The following is a 24,025-nucleotide window of genomic DNA, read 5'->3' as shown; positions in this document are numbered from 1 at the left end:
CATTTACTCAATAATCAAATAATTTAAGAAAAACTTATAACGAAACCTAGTTAAAAGAGAAACTACTAAAAAAAAACTAATAATTTCTCATTATTAACTCACACAAAAAAATCCACATATTCGTAACATATATATATATATTTCCTTTACTTTTTGCCACCTGTCACCCTTAGTTCACTTTTGAGATAAGGATAAAACTAGATACATGATTATATCATCTAAATCAAAGCACCTCGGCTTTTACGAATACACAATCTTCTTTTTTTTAACTTGTCAGACCTCAACTCCATTAATTCGGTACTATTCCTTTAATGTTCTTGATATTGATATAAGGCAACAAGTGTTCTTGTTTACAGGAAACATTAGATTGGACTGTTTGAAGACCCAAGCGCCCAAGTTATCTAACCCCATTTCAAATAACAAAGAAGCCAAAGCCAAAATATCCTTCACTCTTCCATTCCTAGCCGAGCTTGCAAGCTCGACTTACAATGAAGTTGATGATGTTTGCTGAAATCGAAAAGATAAATCCTCAACAACCAGCTAACAATAGAAATACAATAGTGTAATCTTTATAGTAATTTACCATTATATGTATATCGAACCTCCTATTTTGTAAAGTAAGAGAGTGAGTTCATTCATTTAGCCCTAAGTAACATTTTATCAAATACTTGATGTGCTTCGTCTTGTGCCTCCTAAAGAATTTTCATCACCACAACTACATATAGTGTGAATTCATATTTGGTGACTCTGCTTGTAACTCACTTAGGATTAAAATAATAATAATAATAAATAAATAAATAAATAAAACAAATTCAGTGTAATGATGGTACCTGGGCATATTTGTTTGAAGTTCAATCAATAGGTTGTCATTTTCTTCAATGGTGGACATGGGTTGAAGTTAGCATCCTCATTTGCTGTGAAGTTGCAAGGAGGACAAATGCATGATACATGGACTCCGCACCTTTCTATTGTAATTTTTGCTATTTTAGGATCATAATTTGAACATTCAAATCGAATCTCAACGTCATTCCAATCCCCTAGAATTATGTCTTCCAAAGACCTATCTCTTATATATTGGAACCACATAAAAGATAATAGATCCAAACAAAACTCATTAGCCACATGAAATCTTCCCAAACCATTGATGGACAAGTAGACAGAACAGGTAAACCTACGAAATTCATATGGCATATCATCCTTTAGTTCCACTTTTAGGGCAACACAGAAAGCAAATGATGGACGTGTCCGACCAACCGAGAATGATATGGAACTTCCAACACTTTGATGGTTGAACCACCACTTTGGAATCTTACTTCCTGGAAGTGTAAGTGAATAATAATCATAAAGTTTCCATGTCGAGTCCATTTCAGATGTAGCTTCATCGAAATCAAATTCTGATTCTAATTCAAAATCAGAATCCTGATGCTGTATTCCCCTTGCACATATGACATATTGTTGAAGCCCTATACATTCTCCAAACTGCTTGCCATTAGCAAAATTAATAAACTTCAGTTTAACAAATTTAGTAATAATCTTCAATTAACAAAAAAAAATTCTATAACTTTGAGAGAAAGAAAGAGAGACCTGATTCAATAATCTTCTTCTTGATTGTGAATTCAACGAATTACACCCTGTTGCATATACAACGTGTATACAACGTGGAAGTCTTGGAATTTTCGGAAGGTTCCAGCAACAATTAAGCCCTAGAAACTTTAATTGCGGAAATATGATAGCAATTTCAGGTAGGGTAGTAAAGTTGCTATAAAAGATATCTAGACGTTCTAAGTTGGGGAAGCAACCAGGGGTATCCATGGCTTTTGGAAATTCTTCACAATCATACATACGGAGCCTCCTAAGATTTTGTAAATGAGAGATGTTACTTGGAACATCTTTCACATTTTTTAAACTTATTGATAACTCACGAAGGCCAGTGAGATATCCTATTGATGAAAGCAACGCTAATCTTTCCGTTCCTTGCTCAAGACTTTTAGAGCCAAAGAGAAAAAAGCTTTTAAGAGATTTCAACTGAAGCTTTGTTGGTAAAATTCTAAGATTTCGGCATTCATTGAGATTCCATAATTCAAGCTTTTCAAGAAGTCCAACGGACTGATGAACCTCAACTAAATTTATGCAATTAAAAAGCCCCAACTCCTTTATGTTTGGGGCAATCACCGATAAGTCTGGCACTTTTGTAATATTTTTACAATGTGCGAAATTCATATATTTCAATATTTTGAATCGACACCTCTGCAGAAGAAGAATTTTTTTTTGAAATTTATTAGTAAAAAGAAAAAAAAATGCTATGAGCTCATTTCAAAACAAAAAACAAAAACAAAAAAAACAAAAACAAAAAAAAAGTAAGAACATATATTAAGAAATAATAACCATTCAATTATGAATTATAATACACACTTCTAAAATAAAAATGCTAAAGGCACTACAATTTTTTAAACATAAAGCTTACAAATTAATGTGACAATAAATGTGATTGGTAAGTATCAACCACCTCATAAATAAATATTTGAATTTTCTCTTTATAATTTGTGACACATCAATTTGTATGTTCAATATAGTAAAACTTGTAATATTTATAGCACTATTCTTTTTTTTTTAAATTAAAAAAAAAAAAAAAAACATTTGTCAATAGTTCATTGATTTGCACCATAAATTCTTTATGGTTATGTGTACATTTTAAAATATTTGTGCATGGTTTGGTTTTAGCAAAAAAAAAAAAAAAAACTAATAAGAATTTATAAATGCTATGATTATACCTCAAAATGCTTGTCCAATTCAATGTGGCTCCTTTGCATGTTAAGTACAACGAGTTTTGTAGGTTCAAAGGTGGACGGCAAGGACAATAAAGGAAATTCATTCCAATCAAGTAACCTTAACTCATTGGGAAGAGATTTAAGGTCTTCACAAATTACATTACGAATTGTTAAATAGTTGAGATTTTTCATCTTTCCAAGATTCAATTGCATCTTTCTTGATTGTGGCAAGGACAATGTTATGCCTCGAATTTCATCTAATCCCTAATTGGACAAAAAATCACATTAGACAACAAAACATATGATTAGTAAATTTAAAACAAAATTATCTTCAACATTAAAATGATAAATTAAACACAATGAGAAAAAATTAATTACATTTGCATTATGAGAAAAGGGAAAAGGTAAATCAAAAGGACTTATACCGTATCTCTATTTAGTACTTCATGAGCATCCTCATAACACAATAGCCTTCTATGTTTTTTTGACACTTCTGATTCTTGTCGAGCTATTTCCAAACCCATTTGTTGTATCAAGTCATGCATCAATAATTTTTCATCTTTTGCAACAACTATGAGAGATTTATCGATAAGTTTTTCAATATCATAGTATGGGTCATGAAAATTGCGACTTTGTAAAATATCTACAACCAAATTCTTGTAGAATCCTTTAAAAAAACATGCAATGTCAAGGAAAATATCCCGTTGAATTCGGTCCAATCCATCGTAACTTATTTTAAGTACTTCTTGAATATCCGATTTAGGAATTCTTTTGTACTTATCTAATGCACTTTTCCAACATAGTAAATTTTTGTCATGTAAATCATCACCTATTATTTCTAGAACTAATGGAAGTCCTTTGGCATAACCTATAAATTGGTGTACGAGCTCCAAATAATCTTCTTTAGGCTTTTTTCTTTTGAATGCATGTTGACAAAAGAGTTCATTAGATTCATGTTCATTTAATTCCCTAACCTTATAGTAAATTAAATGGCAATCTTCTTGTAGAGTAGATAGCAACTTTTTCTCTCTTGTTGTGATAATAATTCTACTTCCAGAAGCAAACCAATTGCATTTTCCAAGCAAATTTTTTACTTGAACTAATTTGTCCACATCATCTAGAATTAAAAGAATTTTTTTGTGGTGAAGATTTTCCATTATCTCTTTGATTCTTTTAGATACACCATGCACTTTCAAATTTCTACCTCCTAAGATCTCATAATAAAGTGCCTCTTGTAGTTGGAGTACACCATTCTTTGTTTTTGAACTTTCTCTAACATCCTCTAGAAAGCAACTTCCTTCAAAATGATATGCAATTAAGTTAAAAATAGCTTTTGCAATTGTTGTCTTACCTATTCCTGGAAGACCATGGATCACTAACATGCGAACATCATTTGACTCAATATCTAAGCAACAACTTATTTCCTCTACACGAGAGTCTATTCCAACTGGATATTTAACAATAAATACTTGCGAACAATTTAATTTAGCACTTGAGATTGCTTCAAAAATTTCTTGGATAAACCTAAATTGAGGGCGGCTGCCAATCACAAAGCATTAAAAAAAATGTTAGAAATAGAAATATGATCTTAAATTGAATTCAAAATTGATAATTTTGTTTAGCTTGTAAACTACAATTGAAATTTTGTTAATTAAATTAAATGGCACATAATTCATAGATCTAAACTGTCAATACAAATAAATTTTTTTTATTGTTCAAATAGGATATAAATATTTGGCTTTTTGCACAAAGATGCATGTGGAAAATCCCCTATGGAAAAGAAGATTTTCTAAAGATTATGTGAGAGAAGCTTCTAATTAATTGATAAGAATATCGATCATATATTCTTCTCTTGCTATCATTGACCATTGTAGTTTAACTAGCTCTGTAATGAAAGATATGATCAAAATATAATAGTTTCATTAAAAAAAATAAACAAATAAACAATATAGTTTCAGGGAGTTGTTTTTTAATAGTAAAATTTTATGGTGATAATAAAGTAGTGATTAAATACATACTCATTTTTGTAATGCCAACCAGATAAATTGCTGGCTTCATTTAGAGCGGCCCTCCATTCTTGCACTTTGTTCGTGTCATACTTGAAATTTTCTTCATGTTTTGCCAGTGCTTCTCCAAATGTTCCCTTTTGACTACGTACTTCTGATGGATCCACCTTATAAAAGACCGGAAACACCACTTGGCCATTCTTTTTACACTCAAGAATTTTGATAAGTTCGTCCAAACACCAAGTGGAAGTTGCATAGTTTTTAGAGAATACAATTATCAAAATCTTTGAACTTTCAATAGCTTTGATAAGTTCAGTGGAAATTTTCTCTCCTTTTTGGAGCTCATCATCCATGAAGGTGTTAATACCATTATGACGCAAAATACCATTCAAATTGCTAGTAAAACCATTGCGGGTATCTTCCCCTCTGAAACTCAAGAACACATCATATTTAGATCGTTGGGTGGAAGACGAAGAGAAGGCTCGTTTATTAGTTAGAAGAGCCATTGTGATTTGGATATATAGACGGTTGAGAAGATCTAAAGAAAAGAGGAGAAAGAAAGATGTGACGAAATTGAAAATGTTTTAAGAGTTTAAGAAAGCAAAGAGAATGAAAATTATGAAGAAGAGATTTCTCAATGGGTTTGAGAGAGAATGGGAATGGCAAACCGAAGGAAATGAATGTTAGATTTAGATAGTTGTTGTGAGGCGAAGAAGACCGAGAAAGTCAAATGTGAAATTACAGTACTAGCGTACTACTACTTTCATGGTTGGTGGTCCAAACGCGTAATGTAATTTAAAAATAGAAAATTGGTCGTCCAATGTAGTAAAAAATACTTTTTGGAGTGTCGTTTTGCTCACCATTCTGATTCACTTTCAAACTTTCACACCCATCCAGCAGGAAAAGATGTAGAAATTTATTGGGTACGCGTTTTTTGCTTACTTTTTGGAGCGTAGCGAAGGCATTCTGATTCCTTTTCCTTTTCAAACTTTAAAGAAAGAAAGGATTAGAGGAAAGGAAGTGGAAGACACACTCTATAGCAAGCGGCCCACAGTATTCAATGCTACAACAATAACAAGTGTAGTAGTGGTGGGTACTCACCTCACCTTCTTGGCTCTCTTACCCTCACTCACACACATGACTCACCTTCTTGAGTCTCAAGTCTCAATGCTCCAGTCAATGTCTACACCTACTCTTCTTTTCACAACCACTTTCACCAGCAACAAACCTTCTCACCTTGCCTCTGCTAGCCTACAAACACCATTAACGGCATTCCACTCTCTAAGCCTTTTTTGTTTTCTTAGGTTTTTTTGTGATGAAAATTGTCCATTTATCACAAATAGAGAAACTTTGATGAACTTGTTAAAAAAAATGGATTTGATGGATTGCTTTAGGTTTTGTTTGATTTCTCCATTTTAATTTTGGCTATAAGGAGACTTCAAGCAAGGAAACAAATATGATAAATTGTGATTAGTAGAACACAAAAAGTAGGATAAAGGAATATTCATTTATTTATCGAATTGACATCCCAGTGCAAAATTGTCATCCTTATCTTTTAGAAATTAAGTTGATCAGTATTGATCAAATTTCAAGGTAGTTTTCTAGAATTTACCCTAAATTAAGGGATTTTTTGGTATTGTGGTTTAAATAATAATTTTTAGTATTTAAACAACATTAAATATATTTTTACACATTTTTTCACTCACACGTATTTCTATAAAATAACAATAATGTTATTAGAAATTTCCTAACAAACGCACCTTAAATGTTAACCAATCAATTATAGTAGCTTATATAACTGGGAGCCTGGGACATATATATATATATATATTTAGCACACAGAGTAGACAGGGATAATATTTTATTTTTTTCGAAAAAAAGAAAAGAGATAATATTTTATATTTAGCATTTTCTGATTCACTTTGAAACTTTTGGACCTAGGAAAGTACCAAGAAACTTCCTCCGTGTAAAATACTCTGGTTCACTTTCAAACCTGGTTGAATTCATCCGTATGACCCAATAACCAATCAATTAATATTTATTTATTTGCAGATACGGTAAGGTTGAAATCTTTGAGTCTATATTGGTTGGTAATGTCATTCTATTATACATGCAATTTATGATGACTGATTTGGTCCAATTGATATGATTAAAGGTCATTGCTGAAGTGTGTTTGTATATCAAATACTGTTATGTTGGACTTGGGGGACAATGGTGATTTCCAGGTTGTAAAGAGTGTATGAACATGTCAAAATCACCGGCATGCGTAAATAGGCTTCAAATTATTAAATCTTTCAAATCAAAATCCATTTCAATTTCAACCCTTGAAGCTAGCCTTCTCAAACAAGGGAAGGTGATTTTAAACCCCACATCCACAGATAAAAGCAATTGTGAAAATAGCATTTTCGTAGCTCTAACTAAACAATGTCACTTTGAAATTAACAAGGGTCCTTTTTATTTTTTTGGCTTGTTACCTTGTCCTTCTTATCCAAAGAATTATTGGCACTTATTTTTAAATGCTAAATCATAGTAAATTCTGTTATAAGGGAAACTCTGATTTTTTTTTTTTTTTGAAATCCTCTGAAATATAAATTATTTCTGTTGTTATAGGAAGATATTAATATAATGAAAAAGCTCAACTTTATTGCATACCGGTTCTCAATTTCATGGTCCAAATTATTGATATAAGTAATGAAATTAAATAAATAATTGATTAAAATAGAATTTCATTTTCGTAGTCTCTTTTTATTCCCAGGTTTTTAAAGTCATTTACTTAAAAATGTTTATGGGTTTTTACCAAAGCTCTATTATTTAAATAAATAATAAATAAAAAAATCCTGTGAAAAAACAACTAGTCAAGTAATTTCTAAATTGAGGCCTTTAAATGGTATGTTTAAGAATTATTGAATGAATAGAAGGAAATAAAAAAATAATAATAAATGATTAGAATGCAATGAAACAAAAATTCATTTGGCAAAAGTCTTGCCACTTAGTGGCATAATTTGCTCCCCTCTATTATTAAGAGAGAGACAGAGAGAGAGAGAGAGAGTCATAAATGAGATGAAAATTGAGGAAAAAAAATATTATGGGATAAGGGTATTCCTTTGGTGGAAAGAGTTATAAACGTGACATTCCCTCGGTTGAGAAGTAATGTGAACAACTAATCAACCCGTTAACACGTGGCAAGCTTTTATTGGTGAAGTATAGAGTGGAGCAAGAAAAGTGAAACAGAAGATTTGGACTCGTTAATAAGGTGGGTTGATTTTACAAGTTTCTATTAATGAAACCCAACATCCAGAACCGATTAAAATCAGATTTTCTTCATGGCAACCGTGCTTAGGTTCAAGTTTCTCATTTTGGATCAGGTCAGCTCGGATCTTATGAATTTATTTGGATTCAAGTCTACTTGGACAATCGTGGATAATACAGAGAAGGTCATCTTTACAATTTAAACATTATTTTAAGTACTAAGACTACTAACATCACAAATTAATAGTCACCACAACAACTACCTCCATTATATTTAAATAATTTTTCCTTACTAAATTCTTCTAATTAATTTTCCATTTGTCCCAACAAAAGTACACCCTTTGATTCTGATAAGATTCTCATCCTACTTATGCTGTCATTTCAGCATTCCAATATCTTTAAAATATGCAACAAGCTCACCAATGCTGAACCAGGAGTGCAAGTTTTCAGTTTAAAAGGAGTGCAGCAACACTTTTCTTTGCATTTAGAATTGGCTGATTTAGAAAATGTATTTATAGAATGCAATACCAGGACAGATCGTAACACACCCAATGCATGCCATACAGAGTACAGTTGAGCAACAAAACTTCCTCCAGACCCACCAATGCAGTATAGGAAAGTTAATCATATCATCAATAGCTAGAATATTCTAGTAACTAAGCACCCAGCCAAGCAAAACAAGGTAGCATTAAGTGCAACATGGGATGCTATCTCTCTTTCACGGAAAACACTGGGAATATATTTGAAATATTATGTCCAAAGAAAGATAGCTAGGAGGTATATGGATCAGAAGAAAATAATGCAGTTTTTGCAATCATATTATCATAGTGATACAGCAGATATGAGTTTGGAATCCAGCGCCTCTGTCCAACAAAATAGGAGGAGAGGAGAAGGTTCATGCTGACCTTGAAGAAAACCCTCTGAATCTCTGATCTTATTCGGGCTATCAAGGCTAGCGGTGTTGAATGATCTCAACCAGTGCTAGAACAGCAGAAACGTGGACTACGACATAATAAATGGTTTGTGTGAACAATAGGGCATAATTGCCAAAGTTAAATGTTAAGATGATCACTAGAGACAATAACTCCAAAGCTATAGCTACTTTAGCGCAGAGTCTAAAACCTCAAGCCAAACAGGGATTTAGTAGGTGAAGCAAAAGTGGACATTGTAATGTTCAAAATTGTTAGCCTGAAGAGCAGATGGAAAATGTTGATATTTTTACAATGACAAGATCCTACATCCTACATTTTAGACAAGGCTATGATGGGTACATGCTTGAAGCAGAAAAAGCCATATTTAAAGGCCATTCCAATTATGTGCCTTCCCTAAAACCATTAGGTACTGGGTTATAGGAATTCAAGGCTCTAGAGTAGCCAGGAGAGATAATTGTATCTTATGTAAGATTTTCAAACTTACATCTGTGTTAAGGTGTTGAAGGTGTGCATACTATGATTCTTCCTGAACAGTGTCACTCTATAGTTTCTCCATCCCTTGCTTCACAAACAGAATTCAGCGATCATATTGCAGTTTTGATTGGTAAATACTAATCATTTACACATTTCAGATTAAACCCACAACTTCAACATCTTCCCCTTGTTTACGAGAGGGAAAGGAGAAGCCATTTGGTACAAAGACCAATGGCCATACTAATTGACAATCTTAACAGAAATATAAACTAGGAATAGCCCAAGGAAGTAAACAATCAAACACTTATTTTTTTATAAGTAATTAATGAGTTTTATTAAAGAAGAGTACTGTTCAAAATGTAGAGCCTCTTAAAGAATTACAATCATAAATTTAAATGGTCCCCAAAAAATTCATTGTACAACATTCAATTTGCAGATTCAGGAACTAGATTTTGGTCGCTTTAACTTGTTTCTCCATGACTTCAAATGTTCAGTTATTCAAGTCCCTCCAAATTGTCCGCATAAGACAGTGAGGAACTGCCAGATGCTACTTATGTTCTGGTTATATGTACCTTTCCAGCAGCAATAACATCTATCAATTCTTGGCATCAACCAATGTAACCCAAAAGCAACAGAAGAAAGGACCAAAAATCATGACCTACTAAGCATTGAACCAAAGATGGTGTACTGATTTACAACTGATCTTTCACATATAGAGCACCAATTGACCAAGACCATTGATGTTCAGCCTGTTGATGAGGGTTGCTTGCATAACAAATCCATTGCCCTTCTCAGTGTTGATCTGAAGTGGCTCAGTGAGGCTTTGAGTCAGTATGGAGTAAAAGCACTGGCTGTGGTTCTTGGAACCTACATAAAGCAAGTTATTAGTGGTAATGTGGCTGATCTGATTCATTGGAAGAATGTTTTTGGTGCCAAAAAGTACCAGAAAGAACCAACGAAAGGCCTTCTCAGTTGTCTTTAAAGCGCTTGAGGCAACCACTGTTATTGTACTTTTGGCCTCTGCTATAATCTCTCTGCCTTCGGAATCAAACAGCATACAATTATCATGGTGGAATTATTGTTGCTGTCATTCTAGTTGTTGCTGTTTCTGCTGTCTATAACTTAAAGCAATCCAGGCAATTTGAAAAGTTCTCCCCAAAGAGTGGAGACATCAGGGTGGACGTATTGAGAGATGGGCAGCACCAACATATTTCAATGCACTTGTTGGTATTGTCACTGCTAGTCATAATCGTGGTGTTGGCAATTGCAAAAGGTCTGCCTCTAGCTGGTAGACAACTTTGGCTTATTCTATGAAATACATGATAGTTGATCATGCCTTGGCTAGGGATCTCTGATTGTGAGACACTGAGGTAAGACATATCTACACTGACAAAACAAGTACTTGTACATTAAATGAGATGAAGGTAACAGAATTTTGCCTTTAAAAGAAGCAATGAGGGAAGGTACTCCCACAGAATAGTATCAAATGTTCTTGATATATAAAACAAGAAGCAGTTGGTTTAAACACAACCAATACTATTTACAAAGTAGATTTTGAATCGCTTGTAAAGATTTCTGGAGCCCTACCAAGAAAGCGACACTTTCTTGGGCTTGTCTTTGATTTGAGTATGAATATCAATAAATTCTATAATCCATGTTAGACTTAGATTCAGAGAAAAATAGAAGCGGAGTTTCAGTGAAGATGAAGAGTGAGAAGGTTGTTCACACCCCACTAGAAGGGAGCTGCCGAGGCTAGGGGATATATATTCAAGAGACTACATTCTAGCCAGTCTTTAACATGACATCAGGGTAAAAAGAAAGCTCTCCCCCCAAGGCCAATTCTTTAAATAAGACCAATCCTATGACAAATCAATAGCAATTCCAAAGTAATTATTAGATTTACTAAGTATAAAAAATTTCTATGAAACTTAAAGAAAAAAAAAAAAAAAATCATTCCTCCTTGAATTTTTCTTAGGAATACAGTTAAGAAATAATTGACCAACGACATCAAGGGTGAATTTCATACATTCAAATGGACAAAGAAGTAATAAACACCATTAGTTTGAGAATAATATTAAAAAACTCAAACTTTAGTGGATCAAACAACTTGCTCCAAACTTGAGTAACCAGAATATCAGACCACTTTTAATGTTAGTTATATCAGAGCAAAGTGACCTCATGTCTACTCTAGTAATGAAACCAAATTATATTACCAACAATTATTATAAGTTAAAGAAAAAAAAAAAAAAAACACACACACACACACATTTACACATTGACAAGTTACAAAAAATACTTTTTTTTATAAATATTTTATAGAAGGAAATTGTACGTCATCTTTTCATAAGTTGGATAGTTGGTATAGAAAGATGATTGATTATCAACAAACCAGACTTTAAATTTTTTGCTTCAATAAGGAGAAAAACACAAGAAATTATCAAAATACTCAGTTCCCAAGGTTTTGCAACAATGCTCAAGTCATAGTACATCTAGGTATAATGGTAACTCTGGCAAGAGAACAACAATACCACAAAAGGAAGATAAAGATTTATTTCTTCCCAAGTAGGATATTAAAAAAAATTGCAATTCCATGTCCCCTCCTAAACATCTCAACTGATGTGGCAGGGCCAGTTCCGTTACGAATTAAGCAGATCATGATCAAATGCAAAGCAAAGGGAAGCCAAGGTGGCTGTTGCCTCCCATGGGATTTTTTTTTTTTTTTTTTTAATATTTCTTTTATATACATATATATATATATATATAGAGAGAGAGAGAGAGAGAGAGAGAGAGAGAGAGAGAAAGATAAACCTTTGTACTGTATGCCCCAATTCTTCCACTTTTTTCAGATATCAAAACCACATAATCCCATTTGAAAGCAAGAGGTTTTGATGGGATTAAGGTAACATCAAAGGTGCACTAGGAAAATTATTGGTCTTTACTAAGAGAATTTTTACTTGCATTAAAATTTTATTTCTTGCTATACCTTATTTGAAATATAAATATATTTTCCTTCAACTAAATATGTTACCGTCCCCTTAAAAAGAGACCATAGGTTATATTATAAAGAAAAAAAAATGTGTTCATTAGAGAGAAGCAATATACATAAAATTGGCCTAAACCAGGTGGCTAACTAAGGAGAGAGTAATTTAAGAATGTATGATCATATTCCAATGTAGAGAAAAAGAAGTTGATTAATTTGGTGACAAATTGACTATGAAAAGCTGTGGGTCAAGTGTACTAATTTATAAGTTAATGCCTTTAATTTTGGGTGACCCTAGGCAACTGGAGAAGAACAAATTTAGGTGTTATTCAAGAACAAGATGTTTTTAATAATTCTAAGGTTTACCATAGTTTTTTAGCTAGTGATGGTGGGCTTAGAGAAGTGTTTTGTCAATTGTCAGTACGGAGAGGCTGATTGGGGGCAATGGGGCGTTTGCATTGGACTTGCAGCTTTGTCTTGGCCGATTGCTTAGGCTCTTCAAGTGGAGTGCAGTTTTAGGCAAGTAGTTGTCTACGCAAAGATGCTCTGTTTCCTAAAATAGTAAATGATAATCAATGCCATAATCCCCCAACCGCCACCCCCCCCCCCCCCCCCCCCAAAAAAAAAATCATTTGTAATACATGAATTTTTGTTTTAGGTGAAGTGAATATTAAATATAGTGCTAAGGGATTTCAATTCTGGAGAAAGGTTCCAATTAGCCCTAACATGAGGTATGTTCAAGATCACAAGGAGAAATAACCCTTATTTGTTTGAGAAGAAACAATACAAAAATCATATTTTATTCAATAAGACAACTTACTCTAGCTAAACTTGGCCAACTGGAATATCAGTACATTTGATCTTATTTATATTTTGTCATATTTAACGAAACTACTATCCGGAAGGCCTTAAGTCATACTAACTAAAATTATAATGAAGCATATATAGTCCTAGCTAGGCCTAGAGTAACCTCATGACTACTCCCATATCAAAATCAAATTATATTTGCAACAATTATTTAGCTGGAATACATATCATGTGAACTTAGGAGCATCAAATTGTATTTAAAAATGAGTACAAGGATCAAAGATTCCAAGAGAGACCTCATTAGCATCTGAGTGACTTTTCAGAATTGGTGCTAAGTATTAATAAATTGATAAACCATAGTCCAAACACACATATTTTTCCAAGTGACTGATTTCTGAGGAGTTGGTATCAACTTATGCCTAATTGCTCCACCTATAGTTCCTCTAATCATGTTGGAGTGGGAGTGTAACGTGGGCAAGAAAACGAATGCAAGTCCACCAGGATGTGTGACTCTGTGAGCAACATATTAGGAAGAGGAGAGAGAGGTAATGAACTTCTATCTGCTTGTTTTCAATATTTTAGTTCTAAAAATTGAGTTTTCTTTTTCATTATTCTACTAATCTGAAATTTTCTTTATAAAAATTATAATACTTTCAAAGAAAATACTTCCATATTCACACAAAATTAAAACCAAGACCTGAACTCCAGTTGTAATGATGTGGAAGGAGGTACAATTTGGTCAAAAGACCATTAACTTATTTTTTAAGTAACTTTGGCTTAAATACTCTAATAGCTCTAATTCAGCTACAAGCTATAAGCGACCCCTTGAGTATGACCCATTAGAAATTGATTTTAGTCAATTTAAGAAAATTATATGCCATTTGAGAAATAAAAAGACAACAAACACATTCAGTGAGCTAAGAAAAGCAAAGACAAATTTCTTTCATTAATTAGATTTTTCTTTACATTAATGTCCTTTCCAATTGAATGTTACCCAATCATATTAACAAGTAGTTAATTTATAGTGAGAGAAGTGGCAAAAGCAGTCAATAAGGCAACCGAAACAATAAAACTAAAGAATGAGGCATTCCTTAACACTAAAAAAAATTATAGAAAAACAGTTTTGATGTAATAATAGTACCTTTTCATATTTCTTTGAATTTGAATGAAGAAGTTCTTATTTCTTCAGCAGTAGACTTGGTAAAAAGTCGGCGTCCCAAATGCAGAGTCAAAGGCCAAGGCCCTCTTTACTGTTGGGGGAACGTTTACAGGCAACAATATAGACTAGAGTCATTAGACCCCAGTGCCCATTTTATGAGTCTGTGCACTACATTATTATCTGAAAAAAGAAGCCAAAGCCAAATATCCTTCATTATGCTCTTCCATTCCCAACTGAGCTTGCAAGCTGGATTTGCAATGAAGTTGATGATGTTAGCTACAATTTAAAAGATAAATCCTCAACAACCAGCAAACAGTATAAAGATTAACTCTAGCATAGATTCATTGGACTATAAAACAGGAAGAGAAATAGCAATCCAATTGTGCAATCTGTACTGTATTTTACCATTATATATATATCCATAGTAACATTTTATCAAATACTTGAGGTGCTTTCCTTTATACCCTCTAACACAACTTGTTCAAGTCTCTCCTCATTTGCCAATGGCATTTCCCATCTTACTGCAGAGGCTTATCCCATGTCTGATTGCTCTGCCATTCCCCTCTTGATTTCTGAAGACCACAGCCAAGCCTACATTATTTTGATCCCATGACGCATCAAAGTTAAGCTTTACCAGTTGATCAAGTGGTTTGGTCCAAGCACTTTTCCTGTTTTGCTCTTCAATTCCCCTCGTAGTCCCAAGTGATCTCAAGTTAGAGTTATACTATGTGTTAAGACGATGGGCTAGCTGATTTATGCTTGCTTTAGTGTTTGAAACTAGTGCTTCCTCCCATGCATCCCAAATGATTTTCATTGCCACTACTACATACAGTGTGAATTCATCTTTGGTGACTCTTTCTGCTAATAATTCCTTTGGGGGGTGAACTATTTGTTCAATGAACTCCTTTACAGATTTAGCTTGGATCATTTCAACTCGAAAACCCCATCTACCACCATACCTCCTTTGGCATAGGGACAACATTGAAATAGATGAAAGACTGAATCTTCTACTATTTTACAAGGGGGGCAATAATAGGCATTTTGCGTTTCAGAGAGTCCGACCATCTCTCACTCGAAGGGAAGAACCTTTGCAGCCACTCTGGATAAAATCATTCTTCATCAAAAACTTCATACTACAAACCCTATCAGTTGAAAATCTATAAACAACACCCAAACAATAAAAATATTCAAATTTTATACTAGTTTCCGACCTGTCATATGACTTCATAGTAGACAAATAGATGGCTAAATGAGAAAAATAAATAAATAAATAAGTACTACTACAAAACCGAAACAGGATCTTCTCAGGTCCATTTTGCTTGAAATAGAGAAAATCCATTTCTCAGTTACTGCTCCAGATACCAAAATTTAGAGAGAGAGAGAGAGAGAGAGAGAGAGAAGTTGCAAACAACCATTTCACGGAAACATTCTACTGCTGCCTCTCTGTAGTCATATTGAATTAAAAATGATTTTTTTATATGTAAATTGAATCAAGATTATTTTTTGAAGATTCAAGCTCAATGGGTTTCAAGTTTGCAACTACTCTCTCTCTCCCTCTCTTTTATTTTTGGTATCTAGAACTAGTCAGAGTAGGAATTTAATTTCCTGGAAGCAGTTATGCATAATTCTTAAGCGCAAAGCTTCTTCATTGTAGAACAGGATATGGTATAAATTGTTCAGTCCATTACCCATTCATCCTCAACTCTATTGATAGTTTCTTGTTGAGTTGTCAGATTTTGTGTTTTTTTTTTCTCTCTCACTAAATCAAAAATTTAAAATAACTAAGACCTATGCCTTAGGTTCTTGCATTGAAGTACACGTATCAGCATTTTCATGTGTTTCACAGTACATGGTGTTTACCAGTGAAGTGATTTCTAAAAACACACAGGTAACGATAAGTTTTTGGAGAAAGTGGAAAGGGTTCATTTCTAGGGTTGAACAAAGTAAAAGATTTCCCCCTGATTGTACATATTCTATATAGACAGATTTTATTACAAAATTAATCACTTAAAATGGAATGATTTCCTTGACAACTCATTATCACTTTCATAATAAAATCTTACGGCCCCCAAGCAGGGTAAAAATTCCTTATACTGCAAGAACAGCCAAGAAATGAAAGTAGATGAAAAGATTCAAAGAAAGTAATTTTAAATCACATCTGCTCTGAATAGACAGACTGCTAAGAATCTTTCTAGAGACATCAGAAACTAATCATCATAAAGGATCACAACAATGGCAGAATCAAAGAAATCTTGATAATTTTGTAATAAAAGAACAGAAAATGTATTAAAGTCAATGTGCAATATGTCACATTCCAAATATGTACTGTGCTAAGACTACAAAGAAAGATATATAAAAATACATTCCATGAAAGCTTAACACATCATTTCGCATATTCCAGTAGGAAACCTGCTTGCCTAGAAACAATCCATGACAGATGATCTTGATTTCCCAAGGACTGAGGAGAAGCATAAGATGACTTAAAAAAACTTGCTTCAGCCTTTCTTGAGTATTAATTAAAATGATGGTGCATCAATCTTAGCCAAATTTTGCGAAACAAACCATGTGTAAAGAGCAAACATACCATAAAAATAATGATATCAAATTTGCTACAAAAGCAGGCTAATGCGAGTATTCCAGCATATGAGAACATAGAAATGGAGAAGGTAATAGCCAAAATACACAACCTGCACACATAATCTAGAATTTGTACATAATACAAGCCTGAAAAAAAAATTATAAAATTTTCAGGAGAGGGATCCCCCAATCATATTCTCAAATAAGAGCAATAATGCATCCAATGAACTATAAGATTCACCTCAACAAACAATACAGAGCACAATGTGATGATTATTCTTATTCTGGATAAACCCACGAGACAGCAAAATAAGTGAACATGAATGTGGCTTGGCCTATAACATTGTAGTCTGTAGGTACCAGCAGATCGACAATGCAAGAAGCTGCATAAGAAATGTTGCAACCAATGTTAGGAGTTCATTAAGACCAACAAATTCCCTCATTGATTTCATTTATGTTCAAAAATTCAATGTCCATCATCAAGAAGTTGTCAATCACCAAAACCAGATTCTATAATTCCTTTTTCCGCTATCAAACTTCAAGATTTATAAAATTACTTTTATGTCCTAATTTTATTTAGGATCAAGTTTATTTTTACAAAAGTACACAATTAGTTTGATATATAAGTAGCTGGATGACACATGGACAAGAATAGCAAAGTAGCATATTGTTGTCATGCAGCTCAAATTTTCCGTGTAGGATATTGAAAACAGGTCAGACAGAGTTTATTCTCAACCCATACTGTGGCGCTCTATCTTTTTCCTCAAATTTTATGAATGAAAGATGATTAAAATTCCTTTATAGCCTATTTTCATAACCAGATCAAGGTTTAGAGAATTATAGAGTTAGTATGGTATAAAAGTAGCCAGATGACTTGAAAGTAAGGTGCACAAACACAGTCTGTAGTTTAGATTCTTCCAAAGTAGGATATGAAATAAAGGTCCACACTCTTTGTTGAGGATCCATAGCTGACCCCAAATATTTGGGATTTGTTGTTGTTGTACGATGGCCAAAAAGATAAAAGAAAATATAAAAAATAGGGCTCACACCAAGCATCTTCTTGACTCTCCTGAACAATGGTAATCCAGGGCTGAACATTTTTTCTTTGATTAGTAAATTACAAATGGGAGCAGTGGAGCATTAATTATTAGCCATCAAGCAGAGCTCCCAATCTTAGTTTCCCCATTGCTTGCTTCATAAACAGAATTCATCGACTATGTTGTTGTTTTGATTGGTAAGTACAAATCATTCACACAATTCAGATTAAACCCATCACTTCAACATCCACCCCTTGTTTATGAGAGACAAAGAATAAGGAATTTGGTACAAAGACTAATGGCTGTGTTGATTATCAATCTTAACAGACAAATAAACTAGGAATAGCACAGGGAAGAGAATAGTCAAACAATTTATTGTTAATAAGTAAATGAGGAATTTTATTAGAGAAGAGGAGTGCTTTAAATTTGAGCCTCCTAAGAATTACAATTATGAATTTAAAATAATCCTCAACACCAACTATTAGACAAAACAGGCACCCCTACATTAAATGAGTTGAAGGTAACATAATTTTATCTTTAAAGAAGCAACGAGGGAAGGTATTACCACAGAATACTATCAAATGTTATTTCATTAGTTCCAATTTTTATTTACAATAATTTTCTTTCAAATTGGAACGTTCCCAATCTTATGAATGACCTAGTTAAGTTATACTTAGAGAAGCAATAAAAGCTATCAAAAGTGCAGACAAAACAATAAAACTAAAGAATAAGACATTCCTTGATACTAAATAACATAATAGAAAAACATTTCAATGTAATAATATAACCTTGTCATATTTTTTTGAATTTGAATCAAGATGTTCTCATTTCTATGGTAGTAGACTTGAATTGAGGTCAGCGTCCATGGATGATTTTCTTCTTTTTTGCCCTATAGCTTTTGAGCTATGGACAATGACGTTCTGTTTATTTGGACTTCAATGGGTTATACCGATATTGATTTGTTCGCAGCATGGCAGGGTTATTTCGGCAGACATAGAAACATAGCTTTTTGGAACGCTATGCCTCTTTGCATTATGTGGTGTCTTTGGCAAGAATGGAATTCTAGAAGTTTTGAGGGTCGTGAGTGGCCTATCCTTGAATTTAAAGCCTTTTTCTTTCATACTTTGTTAGATTGGAGTGTTTCTTTTCATTCTCCTCCTTGTTTTACCCTTTTAGATATGCTTGAGCATTGTAATTTGAATTAATCGTACTTTTCCTTGAGTACACACCCAGTGTACTTGTTATGTTTTCTTTTTAATAAAATTTTTTCATTACTTAACAAAAAATAAAGGCCAAGTTGGGAAACATTAACAGGCAACATTAGACTAGAGTGATTAGACCCCATTACCCATTTTACGAGGCTGTGGGCTACATTATTATCTAATCCCATTTCCAAATGAAGAAGAAGCCAAAGCTGAAATATCCTTCTTGCAAGCTGGATTTACAATGAAGTTAATGACATTTGCTGCATATCCTTCTATTGGCTCAGAATATAATGACAAAATTGAAACAGAGCAATCCTAAGATGTATCCTTAAAAACCAGCTAACAAGAGAAATATTATATCTAGATTGGATTCATCCAACAACAAACAGGAAGATATATATATATATATATATATATATGAATACTGAAACTTCTCTCTCGAAAAGTAAGACAGTGAGTTCATTCATTTAGCCCATAGTAACATTTTATCAAATACTTGGGGTTCTTACCGTTATACCCTCTATCACAACTTGTTCAAAACTCTCCTCTTTGGCCAACGGCATTCCAGTCTTGATCTCTGAGAACCGCAGCCGAGCCTACATTATTTTGATGAACCAAAACAGTAAGACACATGCTTGTTTAGCGTTTGCAAAAAAGCAGCACTTCCTCTCGTGCCTCCCAAGGGACTTTCATCGCCACTACTGCATATGGTGTGAACTCATTCATCTTTGGTGACTCTTTCTGTTTGTAACTCACTTGCGATTAAAAAACGTTTTTAAATAAAAAAAAATTAAACGAAATAATAGTACCTTGGCATATTTGTTTGAAGTTCAATCAAGAGGTTCTCATTTTTCTTCAATGGTGGACATAAATTGAAGTCAGCGTCCTCATTTAGAAAGGGCTGGGCCATTGAAGACACTGGTGTTGCATTTCCAGTTCACGGGTAGGCAATAGGCATATCTATCATGGTCCAAGCGTTCTCATTATTTTGGTCTTCAATTTCCCTTGAAATCTCAAGTGATCTCACGTAAGAGTCACACTCTTTGTTAAGACGATGGGCTAGCTGCTTTATGCTGGCTTTATTAGTGTTTGAAACCAGAGCTTCCTCCCGTGAATCCCAAAGGATTTTTCATCGCCACTACTGCATACAGCGTAAAATGGGTATCAACGTTACGGTACCTTGCACCAATCTCTACGTTTTACAAATAAAACAAGTGCCGTGTCCTAAAAGCTCAAACTAGTTGTATTTAATTTTATATAATGAGGTTAATTTTGTCTTGGGAGTTGACTTTTCGATGCAGTACGTACTTAAAAGGGCCTATGTTATGGAAGATTCTTGATTCAAATTCAAAGAAATGTGCCATTGTTTTTTGAGGAAAAGGAGATATGCCAAGGTAAAGAAAAATAATTCCTTCCCTGTCTCTCTCTCTCAATTAATTTTCCAGTCAATAATCCCCCTCTTTGGATCATTTAATTGCGGCATTTTTGATTAGTTGATGTTGATCTGATTCATAGTCGTTTTTCTTCAGTTGGGTTTTATTCCTTCATGAGGTTGAGAAACCAAATGTTCATCATATCAAGAAAGAGCTCAGCTCAACAAATTCACATTTTTGATGTTCTGTTAAGCAGCTTTTTTGTCAGATTTAGATTATCATACATGATTCTTGTTGATCAAGTGTTCAATGACCTTTAACTCCATTCCTTACTGAGCTTCCCTTAGCGCTGCATCTTTACATGACTTTTGTATTGGAAACGTAATCTTAGGATTGTTGGGCTGTTAAAATAACATATTCATAAAATGAAAATGGTAAGATAGATAAATAAAAATACTCTAAAAAATAAGATTTGATTTATTTTCAAACTTAAAAGAAAGCAAAGGAGGACACGATTTCCTCTCTATTTCGACTTACCCACATTTTTTTTCTTTGTTCTTCGTCTTTTCCCTCTTCTTTTTATTTTTCTTTTTTCTTTTCTCACCTAAGATCCTTCTTTTCACACAACCTTTCTTTTTCTTTATTTATTTATGTGCATATGTGTTTGTATGTCATGATACGATTAATAGATACTGTAACAGGGAATGAGGACAAAATCAAGACGGAGTTAGAACTTGGAGTTAGGGGGTAACCCTGCTGCTCGCTATGTGCGGCAACTTTGGCTTTTGACTTTACTACTTTATCACTAAGGATTTTTGTTTAAAACTTTTTAAATGACCAAGTTGTTTGTTTTGGATAAAATAAGTTGATTGAGCTTAATTTTTTTTAGTTTTATTATTGGTAATTTTTGTTGTTGAGCTAATTTTGTTGAGCTTATATATTTTGTTTTAGATTTAATCTATTAATTTTTTATGTCCTTTAAAATGTGAAAAATGCTAAAACTACAAAATTTTTACAAATGGCTAATATAGTAAGTGGTTATTAGTAAGTAAAAAGTGATGCAAGTGTGTGAATCAATAAGAATTTTCTACTTTAATAGTTTGTAAAAACTTTGTGGCAACAACATTACTCTTAAAAGAATTGATGATATTATTAAAAGGGGCAAAGTGTAATTTTATTTAATAAAATTGCTAAAATTAGTACTTATTAATAAAATAATATTTTTTTAAAAAAAAATTAGGGGGCCATTGCCCTAGTCAATATATAGCTCCTCCCTGCAAATGACATGTTGATTGTTAGGGTACGATGCTGATGTCAAGGGAGTAATGAACAGTGTTTTGGCCCGCTTGTGTTTCCAAGTGGCAGATGAGAAATTAGGCTTTCATTTGGTTTGGCTACTTTTAACTCATTTAGTCTGAACTTTACCTAACGGTTGCCCACTTCCTAGCAAGGCTTCTCTCCAAGAGCTTTTGCTTGAGTGCGGCATTGTCGTCCCTTCCGTGGAAGGAGTTTGTGTCCCTTGAGTTAACAGTGTTTTCTCAAGGCTAGTGGTATTGTTCTTTCAAGGGGTTTTGGGAAACACTTTTAAATTCTTTGTATCTTCCAAAGTGGAATGGATGATCTTACAAAACACTAGAGCTCTCTTTCCCTTTCAGATAGAGAGGGTTCAGGTCTCAGATTGAAAAAAGAACAAGCTGTAAATGAATACATTAATGCAGCTAGATTCCTTACAAAGCGCCCTTTGAATATTGATGCCATAGCGAGAACCTTTTCGCCCTTATGGAGATCAAAAGCGGGTTTTAACATTAAGAATAATGGGGAACTAGAAGTGGACAGAATACTATCGTCGGAACCGTGGTGCTTCGACAAACACCTAATGGTCCTCTTAAAAATCAAAAAGGATTCATCTCTAAAAGAGTGTAACTTCAACAGAGCCTCCTTTTGGGTTCAAGTCTACGATATACCACTGAGCTACAGGAACAAAGAGGTCGCTGAACAGATTTGTGAAACCATTGGAGTAATCCAACACCCAAAAGACCCCCCTAACTGTGACGGTGGCAGCTTCATCAGAGTTAGAGTCTCCATCGATATCTCACTGCCTCTCTGTCGTGGCCGACTTATCACCATGGACGACGACAGAGAACACTGGGTTTCGTTCAAATACGAACGTCTCCCCAATCTTTGTTACTGGTGCGGACGGCTTACACACACCGATAAGGATTGCGAGAAGTGGATCGATAGCGAAGGCTCCCTTCAGCCCAATGACCAGCAGTTTGGGGCTTGGATGAGAGCCCCTCCGTTTGTTGCATCTCGTAAAATGTGGTGTCAGTCCCCGATTTTTTTGCTAAGAAGAAATTTGAAATTCCGGTCCAAAACACAACCGCTCCGCCACCACACCCACACGGACAGAGCCATTCGATGGCCTCAGAGCCATCAAACCACCCTTTGATGACAATTAATGAGCCCTGTGCGAACCTGGCTTCCCCCGTGATTCCCAGGGGAACAACTGCTGCCTCGGCCAGCTCGGACTTGACAGATTCTGACCCCTCTCGGAAACCCACTCTACAAGCTGACTTTGAGCACTTAATCCAAGAGATTGACAAAGATATCTACCTTTTTGATAGTGGGAATTTGCAAGAAGGGCTTTCAAAGGAAAAAAAGCGGGAACAAACAACTAAAGCTCAATCTCTGCCTTCTGCCCACTCCAACCCAACTACGGACCAGAACCAAGTCCAGCTTAACCAACCCATCCCCTTAAATGACATTACAAATCAAGACCCATCTATTTCTTCCACTCAGTGCCCAAGTTGGTAAGAAGTGGGCTCGGATCCAAAGGCCTTCCATTATCTTTGAATCACAAGAGCTTAACCTTACTCTAGGTAAAAGAAATTCTCATCCTCTCCCAGATTACATATTCTCCCCAAAACGCAGAGCCATTGAAGCACCCCTCTCTGATGAAAACCTTCCTCCATCGGCGGCGACTGACCTCCAGCCCCACTGACAAACATAAGTTGGCTATGATGGAACGTGCGTGGGCTTGGGAACCGACACACCGTTCGAGAGCTCAAAGCTTTAATTCGGGCACAAGATCCCGCTACCCTGTTTTTGGTCGAGATGTGGGCAGATGAAGATAGGCTTTTCAGTCTTTGCAATAAACTAAACTTCGATCACTCATGGATTGTTCCTCGGGTTAACAATATTGGGTGTCTTAGTCTTTTTTGGAAAAAGTCAATCCACATCGAAGTGCTTTCCTCCTCGGCGAACCATATGGATACTATTGTCGGTAAACCCGGAGAGGATCAATGACGTTTTACTGGTATATATGGTTTTGCGGATTCAAGAAGGAAACAAGAGACTTGGTCTCTGCTCCGCCAACTTCACCGGCATCTCTCCCTCCCTTGGCTCTGTGCGGGAGACTTCAACGAAATACTGTGGTCTCATGAAAAATTGGGTAGGGG

The 24,025-nt window shown here is 34.4% G+C and overlaps 1 protein-coding gene and 2 long non-coding RNA genes across 47 annotated transcripts in view; all 3 read right to left on the bottom strand.

Moving 5' to 3' along the window:
- The window catches only part of LOC126717396 (disease resistance protein RPV1-like), a 206,061-nt gene that overhangs the window by 126,948 nt on the left and 55,088 nt on the right, over positions 1 to 24,025 (bottom strand). For 34 of the 45 annotated variants that reach the window (XM_050419124.1, XM_050419125.1, XM_050419126.1 and 31 more), the window contains exons 3-4: positions 2,772 to 3,032; positions 1,585 to 2,247 (exon numbers count right to left, since the gene is read on the bottom strand). In XM_050419124.1, the coding sequence (XP_050275081.1) occupies positions 1,585 to 2,247; positions 2,772 to 3,032 (924 nt within the window). Of the gene's footprint in view, positions 1 to 406; positions 508 to 583; positions 716 to 830; positions 1,480 to 1,584; positions 2,248 to 2,771; positions 3,033 to 3,193; positions 4,382 to 24,025 lie in introns of those variants that run through there. The other 11 variants (XM_050419128.1, XM_050419129.1, XM_050419130.1 and 8 more) reach the window with 7 other exon arrangements.
- On the bottom strand, positions 9,779 to 11,141 carry LOC126717406 (uncharacterized). Its single transcript, XR_007652561.1, has 2 exons — positions 10,373 to 11,141; positions 9,779 to 10,296 (listed from the first exon to the last, which is right to left on the bottom strand). It is a non-coding gene; the product is annotated as an uncharacterized LOC126717406 (long non-coding RNA).
- LOC126717407 (uncharacterized) lies at positions 17,066 to 20,400 on the bottom strand. Its single transcript, XR_007652562.1, has 3 exons — positions 20,004 to 20,400; positions 19,704 to 19,895; positions 17,066 to 17,335 (listed from the first exon to the last, which is right to left on the bottom strand). It is a non-coding gene; the product is annotated as an uncharacterized LOC126717407 (long non-coding RNA).

This window comes from Quercus robur, chromosome 3 (assembly GCF_932294415.1).
Source record: "Quercus robur chromosome 3, dhQueRobu3.1, whole genome shotgun sequence".
Classification (NCBI taxonomy): domain Eukaryota; kingdom Viridiplantae; phylum Streptophyta; class Magnoliopsida; order Fagales; family Fagaceae; genus Quercus; species Quercus robur.
This window is presented reverse-complemented; position numbering and strand designations above follow the sequence as displayed.